Source organism: Leptonotus elevatus, chromosome 7, assembly GCF_054856555.1.
Source record: "Leptonotus elevatus isolate MCC_2025b chromosome 7, RoL_Lele_1.0, whole genome shotgun sequence".
Taxonomy (NCBI): Eukaryota; Metazoa; Chordata; class Actinopteri; order Syngnathiformes; family Syngnathidae; genus Leptonotus; species Leptonotus elevatus.
Window position 1 is genome coordinate 13,560,636 of NC_141245.1, and position 17,201 is coordinate 13,577,836.

General features: G+C 38.8%; 1 protein-coding gene across 11 annotated transcripts in view; it reads right to left on the bottom strand.

Annotated features, from left to right (window-relative positions):
* Positions 1-1,447: 1,447 nt before the first annotated feature.
* gramd1bb (GRAM domain containing 1Bb) overlaps positions 1,448-17,201 on the bottom strand; it is a 101,184-nt gene continuing 85,430 nt past the window's right edge. For all 11 annotated transcript variants that reach the window (XM_086079828.1, XM_086079833.1, XM_086079832.1 and 8 more), the window contains 10 exons: positions 16,557-16,707; positions 16,252-16,444; positions 14,684-14,827; positions 13,488-13,606; positions 13,284-13,426; positions 13,093-13,196; positions 11,480-11,780; positions 9,370-9,477; positions 9,015-9,135; positions 1,448-6,322 (listed from right to left, as the gene is read on the bottom strand). In XM_086079828.1, the coding sequence (XP_085935954.1) occupies positions 6,233-6,322; positions 9,015-9,135; positions 9,370-9,477; positions 11,480-11,780; positions 13,093-13,196; positions 13,284-13,426; positions 13,488-13,606; positions 14,684-14,827; positions 16,252-16,444; positions 16,557-16,707 (1,474 nt within the window). In that variant the 3' untranslated portion in view covers positions 1,448-6,232. The remainder of the gene's footprint in view (positions 6,323-9,014; positions 9,136-9,369; positions 9,478-11,479; positions 11,781-13,092; positions 13,197-13,283; positions 13,427-13,487; positions 13,607-14,683; positions 14,828-16,251; positions 16,445-16,556; positions 16,708-17,201) is intronic.

Consider the following 17,201-nt stretch of genomic DNA (forward strand, 5'->3'; position numbering starts at 1 on the left):
TCTATAGCAGGTTGCATGCCAGTAAACTGGAGCTAATTCTAGCTGGTTTTGAGTGAGAGGGCAGGTTCAACCCTGGACTGGGTCGCCAGCCAATCTCAGGGCGCTATAGGGAATTTGACACACAACCATTCACAGCTATGAACTTAGCTGTACTTGTTTTCATAGCCAGTGCGTGTGCACTCAGCGTAAAAACTGGTGGATCTACATGTTCGTATCGGAGCAAGTCTAGTTGACCTTGTTTTGGGAATGTGCTATGCTTGGCGTTCTGGCAGAGGAAGGGAGTTTTTTCTTTACATGTCCTTGACACACCCTCTAAGTTGGTACCTGAAAGCAAACTGGATTTAAGACCAGGTGAAACCAAGTCCAAGTTGTGGTGCAAATTGAGGCGCAGCCGCACCAATTCTGACCACCTGTGTACTTCCTTATAAAAGTACTTTGTGCACTTCAATCTCCTGCATGGATTCAAGTGAGTCTATTCCTGCTGCATTGTCTTGTGGTTTTTCTTTTTTAAGACAAAAAAAAGTTGTGCTTTACCTTGACTAATTTTGGTGACGACTGCCGCCTTCCTCAGAAGCTGTCAAACTGATAATCGTGATGTGCCTTATCAGCTGATGTTCCTGGGCGTAGTCGGCGTGGCGGAGCTGTCATGTGACGCTCCACGCCGATTACGCCCTCCGTTGCTCGATGATCTCCAAAGAAGTGGATCCCATGTGTGGGAATGTTGAAAAGTTCCTTCGTCCCGGTTTAGTGTGTCCCGTCCCTATTTGCTGATCTCTATTGCTTCTTTTATCCATCATTTGTTTTTTTACGACGTAGTCGGCGTGGAGCGTCACATGACACATGTGAAAAACTGCGTGAAGCCACTTTCATTGGCCGGGTAGTAAGCTGGCTGTGTTCACTCCCACTATGGCGCAAACGTACCTTTCTAACTGCAGCCATTTATAGAAATTACCCCCAAAAAAAGAAACGTCCACTCATGCACACAATATGACTGTGCTTTGCGTGAAATTTGCCCTGGGCATGAAAATAGGGCCCAGAGTGTTCAATGAATCTAACGTGCTGCATGTAGTGGTAAGAATAAGCCCCCCCTCCCCCCTCACAAAAATAAATCCAGTTAAATCTAATAAATATTCTCCAAAAGATATTTGATTCCTGATGTAGTTCAAGTTGTGCTGTAAATGAGGTCATTGACTAGAGATTGAGAGGATTATTGAAAGTGCAAAGCGATATAACAGATGGCCAACGGGGACCCGCTTTGCTATCAACCCCCAAATAACAAAGATTTTGACATGAATATTTTAAAGTTTGTCTTTGTACTGTACTTCTTCTTGGGAAGTGCAGCACTCGATGAATATTTCATCTTCGTCTCCACCGATGCAGCGTTTCAACTCTCCCGAGGTCGCGCTTGTTCAAATGGAGAGAAAGGTCGACACAGAGAGAGCAAATGTATCAGCTTTATATCTTTATTCATACGTTCAGTCTCTACTCCACAAGAACCCGAAAGCCACTTTGTCTTTTAGTCTCTCTGAGGCAGAAAAAAATTATCATAAATCATCAGCAAGTCAAGCAAAGCCTACGCGCAGCGCAGGTTGAGTTTCTTTCTCAAGATCGTGTGTGTGTGTGTTTGCGCACATTGGAGACGCACACACACACACACACACACACACACACACACACACAGCATATACTTACAGTATATATTTATCCTGTGTAGAAATGTTACTAAAATTCTCCTTGGAGAATATCAAAACATTTTCTAAAAAAGAAAGAAAAGTAAACATACAGTAGAACTGTTAATTTAAACCCAATCAGTGGTTATTTCCCATGTTAAAGCAACAATATGTAACAATTTGACCTTAAAGTGGAAGTCAACCTTAAACATTTCTTGACAATAATTTGTTATATGTGACCTTACTAGTCTAAACATGACATTCTGATTAATCTGGTTAATCACCAAAATCGAGCCGTTTTATCCATTTTAGGGGCGGCCATTTTGCCACGTGCTGTCGACTGAAGCTGACATCAATGATACTCAAGTAACAACCAATCACAGCTCAGCTTCAGAAAACAGCCGAGCTGTGATTGGTCGTTGCCTGAGCCCTGAGAACCATTGATGTCATCTTCAGTCGACAGCAAGTGGCAAAATGGCCGCCCCCTGAGATTGATAAAAACGGCTGGATTTGACTTCATAGCTCATATTCCACAAATGTAATATTAATTATTAATGTCATGTTTAGTCGAGCAAGTTCACAAATAAAATATTGTCAACATTTTTTGGGGATTGACTTCCCCTTTGAATGGCATGAGTTATTTTTGAATGGCAGACTGGCTTGTGATAAGCAACCTGTGTATCAGTTATTGCCATGGAGACCACAGATCACGTGATGTAGTGGTCTGTAACGTTTGTGGACCAGCCAGGACATTGCTAACCATACACAAATACATTCATTAGCTTCTTAATGCAGACTTCCACAGTGCCTTGAAGATATATAGTAATGCATTAGCCCGGATTGTTTCTTGCTGTTGCTTTAATAATCTTTTTTTTTTTAAATATATATTACGTGAATGGATGAGTTCAAATTAATACCAACAAGATGTCTGATTCTAATGAAAAATAGCAGCATGAATACAATGTGATGTATAGTGTAGCCAAGTTCAATCAAACGCCTCCATTCTTCTTTTTTTTTTTACTGTTGCTTTAACAAAGGGTGTCATTTAAAAAAATAAAATAATATGCTGAATAACGCCTATGAATGCCATCAAAGCGTTCCACTGCTGTGCACTGACAATACAATCTTTAATACAATGCAGGTACAGTAGCCTATACTATTCAATAGTATAGCTGGAGTAATGGAAATGAGATTTGTTGTAAAAAAATAAATAGAAAAAACAGAGTGATTGAACATAATGGGAGTCATTGAGTCAAAAATTGTCCTTGAAATAAACTCAGTCCGAGTCATACTTGCTATCCAGCTCGATCACTTGAGTGTTTCTTAAACAAAACAACAACAAAGAAAAATCATCTGGAAAGGTAAAAATAGTTCTTAATTCACATTTTTCATGACATTCTGTACCATCATAAAAATGAAGCATAGATTCTCTTTATAACCCTTCAGTGTCATCAAGAATGCCATTGTGGTTTCTCTCTTTCTCTAATATATTGATATTAAAACATGTAGCGGTGTAACACGTAGCAAAATGAACCTTTAAGTGAGCCCCCCACACAGCAGGAGTTCATCCGTTTTACTCACTCACATAAACATTTAAGATTCCTTTTCCTTCCTATACGTCACAAGCACATAGAACACACACAGAGAAGAATGCTGAAATATACTTTTCGGGGGCTCAAGTATTTCTCTTCAAAACCAAAATGAAAATAACAGCGACCGCATCAAAGCTGGAATAAAGTGCTTCTCTTATCTTCTTTATTCAATGATTTGAATACAAGGACGTTTTTGGAGGTTTGGAAGTGCTTTCAGTTTGGCTGAAGTTCAGATAAAAAGGGTTTCTCTTCTAGTCATGCTCTTGAAGCCAAACTACTACACGTGTAATAATACTTCATTGAACATTTAACATGACTATTTCTAGAATTCTTTCATTTGGTTCCGTTCATTCTCATGCTTTCGTGGCATCCCAGACAAACACTTGAAAACAAATTGGCGCACTTGAAACGAAGAGTGTGACATGTTGGGACAAAGCGATTTGTGATGTTACCTCCGGTGGCCATTTTGAATTTGGGGCAAGTGTGACAGTGCCCCAGCAGATCCAGCAGGTGGTGCTATAGTGATTTCAAAAATAAAGAAAACTAAAGCGTTTTAAATATTTAACATGACAAATGAGTGTAACGGCCGTATAAAAACAAAACGTTGAGTTATGGAAAAATTGTTACAAAATAAAAGAATAAAGTTTTAATATTACAAGAATAAAGATAAAATAGCCATAATTTTAAGGAGCTAAAACCAAAATTCTCATAAAAGTATTAATATTTTGTTTTAAGATCATCTAGAGTGCTAATTTTATCCATTCTTATGTTATGTTCATAATATTATGGCTTTATACGTGTAACTATTCATACTGATTTTAGCTTTTCATGTTACTTTATTAAGACTTCATACTCCGAAAGTTTTTTTTTCTCTCTCTCAAAAGTTTACACTTGAATTTTATTTACATTAAATATTTACTTTTTGAGGGAAAATGTTTTACTTTTCTGTGATATAATTTTGAGTACTCATGATTTTATAATTGTTTTCCACATGTAAAATTACAATTTGATTTGATTTGATTGACTTTTTTCTCTTAAAAATGTTTTTTTTTTTAAATAAATTTAATTCTTTCTCCTACTATTCCAACTTTATTCGCATTTAAAAATTCTCGCAGAATTGCAACTTTAGTCAAACAAAATCTTAAGTTTAAAAAAATAATTCTAATACTGTATTCTGACTTTATTCTTGTAATGCAAAATCTGTAATGTGTAAAATATTTTACATTCTTGTGAAATGTGAGTTTTTCCCCTCATACAACTTTATTCTCATATTTATTTTTTCCCTTTACGTTAACACTTTAAAAAATAAAACAAAAAACCTCTATAATACACTGTATAATCTGTACAATTCAATTGCAATCTTAAAATGGGCATTTTCCCTTTCTGTATACATACGATAAATCAAGTCATCTCATAGTCTTTAAAAGTCTGTTTTGGGAATAATGTCCTATGTATTAACTGGGGCACTGCCAACTTGCCATGTATTCATTTATTTTATTTTATTTATTATTTTTTTGCTATTTGGGGCAGGAAAGCTCTGCGCCCCAAGTTATGATGGAAACATTATAGTGAATGTGCCCCGTGCATTACAAATGTATTGTTGGGCTTGGGGAGCAATCATTTTTGGTAGGTAGGAATTCTACCTAGCAACCGTGGCTATTACTTGTGTATAGTGTTAAAGTGTCGAGTGTGTGGTGAAGCACATAGCTGTCTTAAGTGACAGCTACTTTTCCATGGAAAAACACCACTGGTTACAGCAAGTGGATTGATATCACTTTCCAAACTGTTGATTGAAATGTTAGAAGAAGGGTTTGCTTGTAAACTTTAGTGTGTTTGGGGCTAATGCAAGGCTGCCTCCCAAAGCATTTGATTTTTTTTTTTGAAAGGCCGTCTGGCTGCAGGAACTAGGAACGGAAAAAAAACACACGTGTGGAATGGTAAAAATGTCACACCCTATACACTCACACACACGCACACACACACACACGCGTGCGAATATAATCGCACAAATGCAGACTCGTACTTGCACACTGGACATGTCACAGACATATCTGGCATGCATTTTTTTTTAAAGAGGAAAACTTTTTTCTTTAGAAATTCTTTAACAGCTTTAGCGCTCTCATTTCTTATGTACATAAATTAACAATAAATATAGGTAATGCTCATATATTTTGAAATATATATATATATTAAATAATGAAATGCTCTTATATATTTCAAATATAATCATAGAATTCTTTCTAATTTGAAACACTTCTAAAGAGATATAGTCACAGTTTAGTAACAAAACACGTAAGAAGACATCTCCCGACTAGTTTGGCTGCAGTGTCTCTCTTTTTTTTTTTTTTTAAGTCTTCTATTTGGAACATACATTCTATTTCTACATTCGACCATCATTGATTGGGAAATGTTCATTAACACTGTGCAGAAACAAACACTGTCAAAGCAGATTGTGTCGTCTTCATATTTGGCTGTCTGACAGGGAACCAGCCCTGACAAAGACCACTCAGACCAGATTTGCAAGATGATGGTCAAACAAACTGCAGTCGGGTGTCCTCTGCTAAAAGAGACGCTGCAGCGAGGACCTCTAGGGGGACCACGAGGAACAGTCGAGAGAGTAGAAAGACTTAGAACTCTCCAATTGAACCCTGTCGCTCCTCGTCCAGTTGTTTTTGATACACACACACACTGGAATGGGAACCACGTGAATACTGACAGGAGTTGCTGTAAGATGTCTAAACGCATGCAGAAGTGTGAACTCGGTCTCCCTGCCTGATCTCCAGGATGACACACATGGCTTACAGTAGGATGGCGTCGGTGCTGCTGGAGACATCTTTTCAATTCCCGTCTGCGTTCCCGCCCCTCGCCCCTCTTCCTGTTCCCGTTATCTCCCTGCATACAGACTCATAAAAAACAAAAGCGGTCCAATATTGCACAGCATGCCCTCATGGCCTTGTTTGTGGCGACGGGTCAGTGGTAGTGAGTCCTCTTGTCGTCCGTTTCCGAGCTGTAGTCCCTCAATCCGATACCCCGCTGGAGGTTCAGTAGAGAGTCTTTCATCTGATCAGGACGGGAATAAAGAGAAAAGCACCTTAGTGACAATTTCAAGATTTTTGTTTGTTGTTTACATAATAAAAATACCCGTTTGCTGTTTTGAGCTCAGGCCAAAGTATGTCGAATTATGTGGTATACCTAGGACCTAGTGATGGGAAAACGAAGCTTCATGAAGCACTTGTGATATTTTTTGACTCCCCTAGATGGTGCTCTTGGTTTAAATATAAAGGCTAGTGCAAAGGAAATTGATTACATTTCCACTGCATCTTTCAACCAAGAGTGCCATCTAGAGGAGTCAAAAAAGTGCAAGTGCTTCATGAAGCTTCATTTTCCCATAACTACTAGGACCCCCGAAGAGCACTATTGTGCTGGTGTTCCTAATATTATGACCAATGATTGCATATTTATCCATCCATCCATCCTCTACATGGTTCATTCGATGTCAAATCCCCCAATTAGTTAAATCGAGCAGTAATTTCTGAACTACAAGCCGCTACTTTTTTCACTTGCATTCGACCCTGCGGCTAATACAAAGGTGCGGCTTATCCATCAGATCACAGGGGGGCGCACTATAAAGAACGCACAAGAGCGTCAGGCAGAGCAAACCAAACCAAGTGAGCCCATTTACAGTAGGAGAGACAGAATGAGAGCGAGACAATTTGCGCCCTCATTACGAAAAAGAAAGTACCCGGTGCGGTAACATTAAAATACCTGCGGTTTACAGTTGGCTGCGGCTTATATGTGTAATAAACTCAAGTATTCCCCAAATTTAACTAGCGCGGCTTATAGTCAGGAGCACCTTTTTAAAAAAAACTATTTTAATTACTCTACTTGTTGATAGTGATTGCGCAACATTAAATCTCAAATTTCAGGTAAATCGGAACAGGGTTTTAGGAACTACGGTCTACCGAATTTTTATATTTTGGGCAAAAAGGGGGCGTGGCCTTCTTTTGATCCCTTATATCTCAGTAACTGCTAGGTCAAAACGCATTGTTGGAAAGGGAATTCAACAAAATATTCCAAATCTGCTTTAGAACATAGGTCTCAAACTCCGGTCCTCGAGGGCCGCAGTTCTGCATGTTCTAGAGGTTTCCCATCTCCAACACACCTGATTTAAAGGGACAGCTCATCAACAAGCTCTGCAGAAACCTGATACCGATCTGGATCATTTGATTGATTGTGTTGGAAGAGGGAAACTTCTGAAACATGCATCACTGTGGCCCTCGAGGACTTGAGTTTGAGACCAGTGATTTAGAATATTGTTTCTCAGCCCCGGTACTCGAGTACCCCTATCCAGCTTGTTTTCCATGTCTCCCCTGCCAACACAGCTGAAGATCATTATCAGGCTGGATAGGGGTACTCGAGGACCAGGGTTGAGAACCACTGATTTAGATGATTGGTACATATTTGACCAACTTCACCTTTTGACCTATAATTTGACCTTGAAATTAACCTTGTGGATCATGTGACCTTAACTCTTTTACCGCCATAAACGTTAATTTATGTTAAGGAAACGCCCACTGTATACTGCCAATAACGTCAATTGACGTCAACTACGTTTTTTTTTTCTCAATAGGCAGTGAAGTCTTGTGAATGGGATTGTGAAAAGCCCGAAACACCCAGTAACTATGGCCAGCAGATGGCAGGATTGTATCTCTTTTTAATGGGCTCCCGGGTATCAAATTACATGAAAACATGGCGGATATTAGGAAATAGAACGTTTTCATGGATGACGTGAATGATCAAAGTGTTTGTCTCATTAAATCGAATTCACAGAGCGTCACTAAACAAAAAATATTAGTGTCAAAGTCACTGTTGTGCAGAAAATCTTTTCACAAAAAGCTTTTGTTTTCTCCTTATTTTTCTATTTTCGCTTGATGTCACTCAAATGATCTATTTTCAAATGGTGATTACTAAAGAGCGGAATAAGGTAGAAACATACTTTTTTTTTCTAATGAAAGAATGGAATCCAATCTTTCATATGGCATTCACCATGTTTATGTAGTCATAGCACACAATATTCTGTTTGCCTTGAAAGATGAGTGAAAATGCGTGAAATCGTCTGGCACTGTGGGGTTGTTTTTTGGGATTGGCAGTAAAAGAGTTAAAAAAATTGGATTCAAATGTAACATCTCACATCTTCTCTAAAACAAAAAAGTTTCAGAGATGTAAAATGTTCTGCTTAGCAGTAATTAGGAGTCAAAGCAACAATGCCCTCATGATCTATCATTGAATATTGTTGATTATCTGAAGGTACGGATACTTTGACTCCTTATCGCTGCAAAACAAAAACATTGAATGATTGCACATTTGGATTCTTTTTTCAATTCCCTTTCCAACAAAACTTGTTTTTTATTTTATTTTTTATTTTTATTTTTTTAGATTGACCCAGCAGTTTCTGAGATATCAGCGTTCAAAGGAAGGCGGTCATGCCTCTGTTTGCTGAAAATGTCCAAATTTGCCAAGCCATGGCTCCCAAAGCCCTGCTGCGATTCCCCCAAAATTTGAGATTTTGCGTTCAACAAGTACACCAAGTTTCATTAAACTCAAAATCTGCTTGGTTGAACCCACTGGATGATTTGGCATGGAATGAACCGTACCGCTTATCCTGTTCAGGGTGTGCATGTTCTTATTGTGTCAAAAATAAATAACATCCCACTTCAGCGTTACGTTCACAGATTATTCAGTGTGCGAGTACCTGGTCGAGTAGTACCACGGATGACTTGATTATCTCCCGCCACTTCTGCAGCTCGGCGTCATGGAAACGCTGCTGCGCCTCAAGGAGCTGGGCCCACTCCATTTGCGTCTGAGGAAGTTTACTGGGAACACACACAAACGCACATGCACAAACACACTTTAGCAATTAGCGAGGCATGGCCACTGAAGCCTCCGTTCAGTCCAGAAGCCATTCAAGACGCTTAATGGGTTCCGGTCATATTAGTCATTGGTCATACAGTATGTGTTCATGCTATAGTACATATCCATTTGTGTGATTGCCTGCTGGGCAACAATCCAGAACGATATACGTTATGTGTGCGTGCGCGTGTGCCAACCTTTCATGCAGCCGCAGACCTTGCCAGGTAGTTAAAGACTGTGCAGAGTACTCCAGCATCCATAGCTTGTAGAAGAGCATCATATTGAGGAACACCAGCAGGATCAGACTGACAGTGGACAGGAAATAGGATTCAACATTAGTCCAGTAGCAATCACTTTCTTGGGAATGATGTTATGCATATCTGTAAACTAACTTAAAAAAAAATACTTTTGGTTATTGTTGCCCAAGCAAATAAACATACTACATGTACCTTAGACAAATCCTACGGGTCGCAATGAAACGAGAGGAAAGAGGGGTTATACTCAATGGCAACATATATCCTAATAAATTTAAATTTAATCAGATAAAAATATCAGGGAAACAAAGGTTATTAAAAATCATGTTATTAAAAAGGGATTTTAAGAATACTTGTATAGCTAATGACCTGTTTGTATCACTCTGGAATGCAAAATTACATACATGTGAGCAATCCAATACAACAGCTGCATCATAAATTCTGATGTATTTTTCCAAATAGCCAATGTTATTCTCTATTTGAATTACATATGCATGTAGGTGGATAACAGCAATTATTTGAGGAAATTCACCAACTACAATAGCACTCAGTAAAAGCTAATGTTAACCATGCTGGAGATATTATTACAGGATACCAGCAGGTGGTGGTAATGCACATTTACAAACATGTCAACTACACTTTTCTTTTTTTGTATTGTAAATCACTGGACCACGTTGGCCATTTCTCTACTTGCCCTGATGCAAGTAGATGCCCCCCCCCCCTTTTGTTGTTGTTGTCCTTTTTTAAACTGCAAAATAAAAACAATTATAAAAAAAAAAAAGATAATGGACCAACATTTTGCTTGGTGTATTTAGTGAGTATTAATTATTAAGTACTAATTATAAATGTGTTTATTATTGTCATAGTATGGTCCAATATTTCGTATCATATCTAATACAATGCATACATACAGCTCTTGCATTGGATCTCATTAAGTGGAGATCTGTTGTTGATCAAGTTTGCCTTTCAGTTCTGCGGTTCAGGGTTTAAATATCCACTTCTTCTGTGTTGAGTTGAAATGTTCTCCCCGTTCTTGGGTGGATTTTGCACAAGTGCTCTGGCTTCCGCCCACAACCCAAAACATTCATGTTAGCCTAATTAAAGAGTGAAAATCAGTAGTGTCAAACTAATTTTGCGGGCCATATTGCAATCATGGTTTCCCAAAGAGCGCCGTGAGAACAAACCATATCAAGTACATTTATAAACGCTACTGTAGTATAACATAGTGTATAAGGCACACAACAAATTGAAGGATAACTAATTTAAAAATCATAAGTCAATCAAAGTAGTTTCTTTCTTGACCGATTGTTCAATTTATTTAAAATATTGTTAAGTAATGAAAAATGCTTGCAGTATCGCAATGTTATTAATTCATTCACTGCCATTGACGGCTATAGACGTCAACAATTCATTTGAACTATTTCTATTAGTCTAACATTTTTGTCCAGTTTTGTTAACAGGAGTATAAAAACCTAGTAAAAAAATTTTGTACATTTAAAACAGATATAAAATGTGTGATTAATTGTTAGTTAACTAGTGAAGTCGTGCGATTAATTACAATTAAACAATTTAATCGCCTTTAATAATCTTTTCTTTTTTTTTTATAAATAAATATTTTTTTAAATGTCTACGTTTTCATACTCTTATTAACAAAAGTGGGAAATAAATGTTATACTCATAGAAATAGTTAAAATGATATATTTTTTTTACATTTATAGGCGTCAATGGCAGTGAATGAGTTCAAAGTGAAGATAATCAGCAATTTTGGTACACAGTTTAGCATGAACATTTGATTCAATTCAAATGAATTGACTGTCCCTTAGGATTGACATATATGTTCTAATTGGTCCATGGGTGAGGTTGTTCGTCTTTTTGTGTCCTGTTATTATCTGCTGTCGCCCAAAGCCAGGGAAAGGCTGCACCCCATACAATAACCCAATGTGGACAAGCTGTCTAGAAAACGAATGATGGATAAATCATGCAGATATACCGAAAGAAGTGTCTGGCGTGAGTATTTTTCCCAGTGCATGTGTGTTATGATGAGCTAACATACACAAAGCTGATGATGAGCAGCAGTTTGGAGACGCTGTATAGAGCCAATCCTGCGGGCAGGCGACGGTGCTCCGGACTCTGATGTCTGGTCTGCGTGGAGCCCGCTACTTGCTTGATGCGCTGAATCACTTCCTCGTCCGTTGGCGTGGTGACGGGACTGAGGGCTTCATCCATATGCTGGCTGCGCGTGTGGGGCGTCGGCCTCTTCTTCCGCCTCACCGTGGCGTTCTTCCCCACTTTGGCTTTCGGGGAGAGCTGGTGGGCCTCGGTCAGGATCTCCTCCAGTTTGGACAGCTCTGCCTCTGAGAAAGACATGTTCTCGAAGTTTGAGTGTGAATGGTGAGCTGCTCGCTCTGCGAGCTCAGAGATGTAACACTATAAAATAAAATATATGGAGGACTACGACAGTGGTAGATACGTCACATAATATCATAAAACAATGCAAAATATGTGCGTTAGTGGTATAGAGATGACAACAGAGCAATCCATGGAATCATGGCTTCTCTGATTATGATATAGTTCAGGGGTGCCCAAATCCAGTCCTTGTGGGCCACTATCTTGCAAGTTTTTGATGATTCCCTCCGCCTCAACACACCTGATTCAAATGATCAGGATCATCATCAGGCTTCTGCAGTTATCATTTGAATCAGGTGTGTTGGAGGAGGGATGCTTCTGAAAAAAAAATGGACCAGATCTGGACACCCCTAATCTAGTTTGTAATTGCCGAATGAAAGACAGCAAACCTTTTTGGTCTGAGAAAAAAAAATCATGTCTAATAATTAGTTCCAGAATATTAAGCATAATCAGCATAAAATATTAAACATTTCTTTTTTTTTTGTCATGGATAACTTTAGTATGAATAATTGTCTCAGCATTTACAAGAAAAATGCCCCAGCTACCTCAGGCCCTAGAATATGGAATAATGTATCCATTGTGAGACTTCTTTGAGTTTCGCTATATAAATCTGATGCATTATTATTATGATTATTAAATTCAACCCGATTCATTATAAATAATGTTCTTGCTTTGATACTGAAAAAATACTACTAAAGTCAAGCCCATTCATCTTTATTTATATAGTGCGTTTTTAAACAAGATCAATTGAAAGTTTACCCCAGCCGACTGTAAAGATAAGATATCCTATTGGCCCTTGAATACTCTGAACCAATGGCAGGACAGCTTTTTTTATGCCACGAGATGGCATAATTGCATTTGTAAGACATTGATGACGGTTTAGTGCATTTTTCTTTTCATTCTTTTCAAATTAAGAGCTATCTAATCTTTAACATGAAATAACTTCTGCACATTTCAAAAATCGTAAAATACAACTTGACCCCAGTCTCCACAAATATATGCATTATTACAAAATGTATTACTGTTAAATTTTGACGTGGGCGTGTCTGCTGCGTTGCGACTGGAATTCCCCCAGTACCGGCTTTCCAAGGAAGGGGCGGTCATTAATCGTATGTTAAAAAAATGTGTGGCGTTAAAGGAACTTTAACTCAAAATTAACGCACTCATTTTGTAACCCCTAGTTTTGACATTATGAGTTACAATTTTACCGGCATAGACCACTTCACACTTCATGTCTCATGTAATACAACTCAGGTTTACCGAGTTGGCGAAAGTTCTCCTCCAACCCACTCCAGAAGTTTTTCTCGATGAAGCCTTTCACCAATCCCCACGGCTGTTTCCTGAAGCGCAGCTCTGTGGATACCCTACAAGACAAATATAGAAGCAAACTTGATCTGACTGATGCTAACAATGTAGAAACAAGACAACGAAAAGCTATTTGATAATCTCACCGTAAACGACACTTGTTTTTGGCCACCCGGGTGAGCATGTAGCGGTTGAGCGTGTAGAAGTAGTCGTGGTAGGGGACGTCGTGCGTGATGACCTCAGCGTCGATGATGTAACACTCACTCTCCTGACTGGCCTTGTACAGAGTCTGAAAGGTGCGTTTTAGATTTACTGTTGAATATTTTGTAGATTTGATATGCCGACCATACCTGTGTCTCAGTGACTGTGGCTGTCTTGGGGGCGAGAGGGTTTGATAGTGAGATGGTGTACAGGATCTCCCTCGTCTGGTTCCCGGCCTCCTCTTTCTTCCATGGGTGGTAAACCACATCTGAACACACAAAAATGGAAGACAGACCCGTAGATCAATCATTTATGACAGGGTCTGGAGATGGTATAAATAATAGAGATAGGTCGATATGCTTTTTTTCAGGGCCGATACTGATGCCGATTATTAGTAGTCAAGGAGGGCGATAACCAATATTTGAAGCCGATATTAATTTTCAGAAAAAAGTGGGGAAAAAATATTGGTATCAAAAAAATAAAAAAATAAAAATGCCAATCTTGACTTGTTGTAATGCCTTAAAAAAACATGTTAATTGCACACTTTTTCAGACTTTTTAAAATGTAGATTTTTTTTTTTTTAATCTTGACATCCTTTTAAATTTCTAACAAAACGTTCAGTGAGCTTTTAATGTTATCAGTGCGTCTTAAAAAGTTAAATGGAAACTTAAGCAAGTAAATACCACAGCTCTCTATAGTTTTCTACAGTAAATATTTCCCCCCAAATTTAAAAACACCTGAAATCTTAAACTTTCACATTATTATTATTATTATTTGTTTTAATGTCGAACAAAAACAAATGGTACAGAAGGTTCCCAGGGTCAGCAGCATCTGTTATAAAGTTAACTAAAAATTTCAATAAATAGTTCCCTGAGATTAAAATGGTTTTAGATATACAGTGGTACCTTGGAGTTTTGAGAATTGTTCAACCTCCAAAACATTTTTTCTCATAGGAAATAATTTAAATGCAATTAATCCGTTCCCAAGCTCCAAAAAACAGAAAATTCCCATTTTAATTTATATTATTTACATTTACAGTACAGTACAGTACTTAAACAATAAAAATACCTTACCTTGCCTGTTGTGGTGTGATGGCATCAGTGGATGATAAATGCTATGTTAATGATAGCTTTAGTTCAGTGCTGAGTTTGTGTATTTTACATCGGGCATATCAGTAGACTACTAAGCGGTCCTTTACCGATATTTGTCAAAATGCCCAATATCGCTAATAAATAGCATCTTTGCAAAGCTGTCCTTTTTTGTCATTGTTGACCAGACACACATTCCTTGTGTGTTTTTACATACTTGGCCAATAAAGATGATTGAGATTCTGATGAATGCAGACCTGAGAATCGCCGCTGCTCCATGAAATCGCTCATGAACTGTGACTCTGTGAAGAGGATGTCATACAGCTTGTCCACGCTAAACTTGTAGATCTCGTTGATGTGTTGCCTCCCGTTCAGATCCTCGTGGAAGGCCTGAACCTCACCTATCGCAGACACACACAAACATCTATAAGGACAAAGGGACTTAATCCATTAACTCACCAATAAAACCAATTATTTATCTTACATACATTTTGGACCATTCCAGGTTTCCAACGTTGTGGGACAAAGCAAGATCCATAAATGCATGCATGGACGTAACAACTCCCTCAAACAGAATTGGAATGAAGTAGCGCAGATATTGTGAGCCAGCAGACTTTTGATGATGTGTTTGAGTGTTTTTGGTGATGTCTTTCGTCTTTGTCTTTTTGGTTCCTTAGCTGAGGTTTCTCTCAGTGTGTCAAGATTTTCCTTATCCCTACTCTTCCATGCAAGCTGTTCTTCCATGCGTCCGAGGTTAGCTTCCATGCATCCAGCCCTGCGCTCTCAATCAAGGTTTCTCTACATCTTTTCACTGAAGCAACCCGCTTTGCTCCTGGCTGTTTTACGGGATTTTGACCGACTTTGCAAGGTCCACAGAATATTATGTTCTATTGCTATAGATTAGAGTCTCTTCTTTCATCAGGAAAAAAGTTACATTTGTATCTGTTTTGCAGTGATCGGTATTAGGATATAGCTACGTTTCATCATTATTTACAAACCTGTTGAAAACACTGGCAAAAAGAGCTTGTTGCAACATGGCCCTGGCTGATCTCTTATACTCTGCTACCACCTGCTGGTTGTTTTTTTGCAATAACTACCATTGCTTTAAGCAACCTCTTGAAATCATAAGTTGTATCAAAGCCGTCTGTATGAACAAGAATAAAAAAAAAAAAAATATATATATATATATATATATATATATACAAACAACGTATAAATACGTTTTTGGGAGTGAATTGGTTAAATACCATCTGAACCCATCCCTGCTCCGTTACTTTGTATTTTTGTCTATAAAGATCCATCCATCTATCCATCCATCCTGATTTTGAATTGATGGAGTGCAAAAATCATTCACACTCATGTTCAAGTAGCGCGTTTTTGAAACGACAGAGGAAACTGGAATACCAAGAAAACCCCTTCAGGCATGGGGGAACCATGCTAACTCTACAGAGGAAGACTGGAGCTCGGATTAGAACCTCCAACCTTTTCACTGTAAGCCGCATGTGCTACCCACTCACCCACCATGCTGCCGCCAGCGGGCCCTCTATGTCATAATAATAGCTTAGATTTATAGAGCACATTTCAAGTGACCCAATGTCGCTTAACAATAACTCAAGAGACTAATTAAAATCTATGTACAGTTTGAGTGTGCGTGTGTCTTGTGTTAATTCTACTAAATGTGTGCTTTGGTGGTCAGATGGTGGCCAACATCAGTGAATCCTGACGTCACAAATGGTCTTCTGGCTGAATGGAGAAAATTCCCACAGACTGGACCTTTTGACTCTCTCTTCAGACATCGATGACATAATCTGTCCTTTGCACCCACCCTCATCATGTGTCTCTGAAGAGTCGCTGAGCTCCGTGGGGATGTCCTCGTTGTCGTTGAAGTCGAGCGAGGGCGAGGGGACGGGGCCACCAGTCCCGCTGGTGTCATTGGCCTTCTCTTCCATCAGCAGAGGCACAGCTAGCAGCTCGCCATCCGGTTGGCAGTCTGTGAAATCGTCTGTGGGGAGGTCAAACTTTTGGGGGGGGGGGGGCAACAACAACCAGAAGGGTCTTTTATTGGGAATCGGAATGTGGAGTTTCAACAATATTTAATGATGGGTATTCAAATGTGGCCACGCAGCTTACTGTGATGGGCGTGTCATGGTTGATGGTGCTGTTTGGGATGACCTTCTTGTGAAGAAGAGGTGGACTCCCGTCAGGCTTGGCCTCTGCGCTGCTTTTGGACAAGTTGTCGTTGTTCATCTCATTCTCCTCATTCGGAATCTCTTCACTGAAGCTGAAGGTACCACGACGCCATTATAGGGTTAATAAATGAGCACACCAGAAAAAAAAGAAAATGCAGAGAAACTGATGATGCTATGCTTAACAGATGGTTTTTGATCTTTTTTTCCTCCCCACTTTTTGACAATAAGGCGCACTAACTTATCTAATAACTTAACTAATTAAACTTCGATATCTAGCAGAAGGCCGCAAAATATCATCCTGATGGTCAATATAATCCAAATGGTCCCCGGGCCGTGCGTTGGAGACCCCTGCAGTAGAGTGTGGCAATTTAGATTCAGATTTAGCTCATAATATTAATTATATATATTAGGGGTGTGAATTGCCTAGTGGCGATTCGATTCGTATCACGATTCTTAGGTCACGATTCGATTCCATACCGATTAATCCCGATGTGAATAAAAAAAATAATTGTTGCGATTTATTTATTTATTTTACTCAAAATTACAAAATACTAAACAGTAAACTTGTACATGTACACTGTAAGAT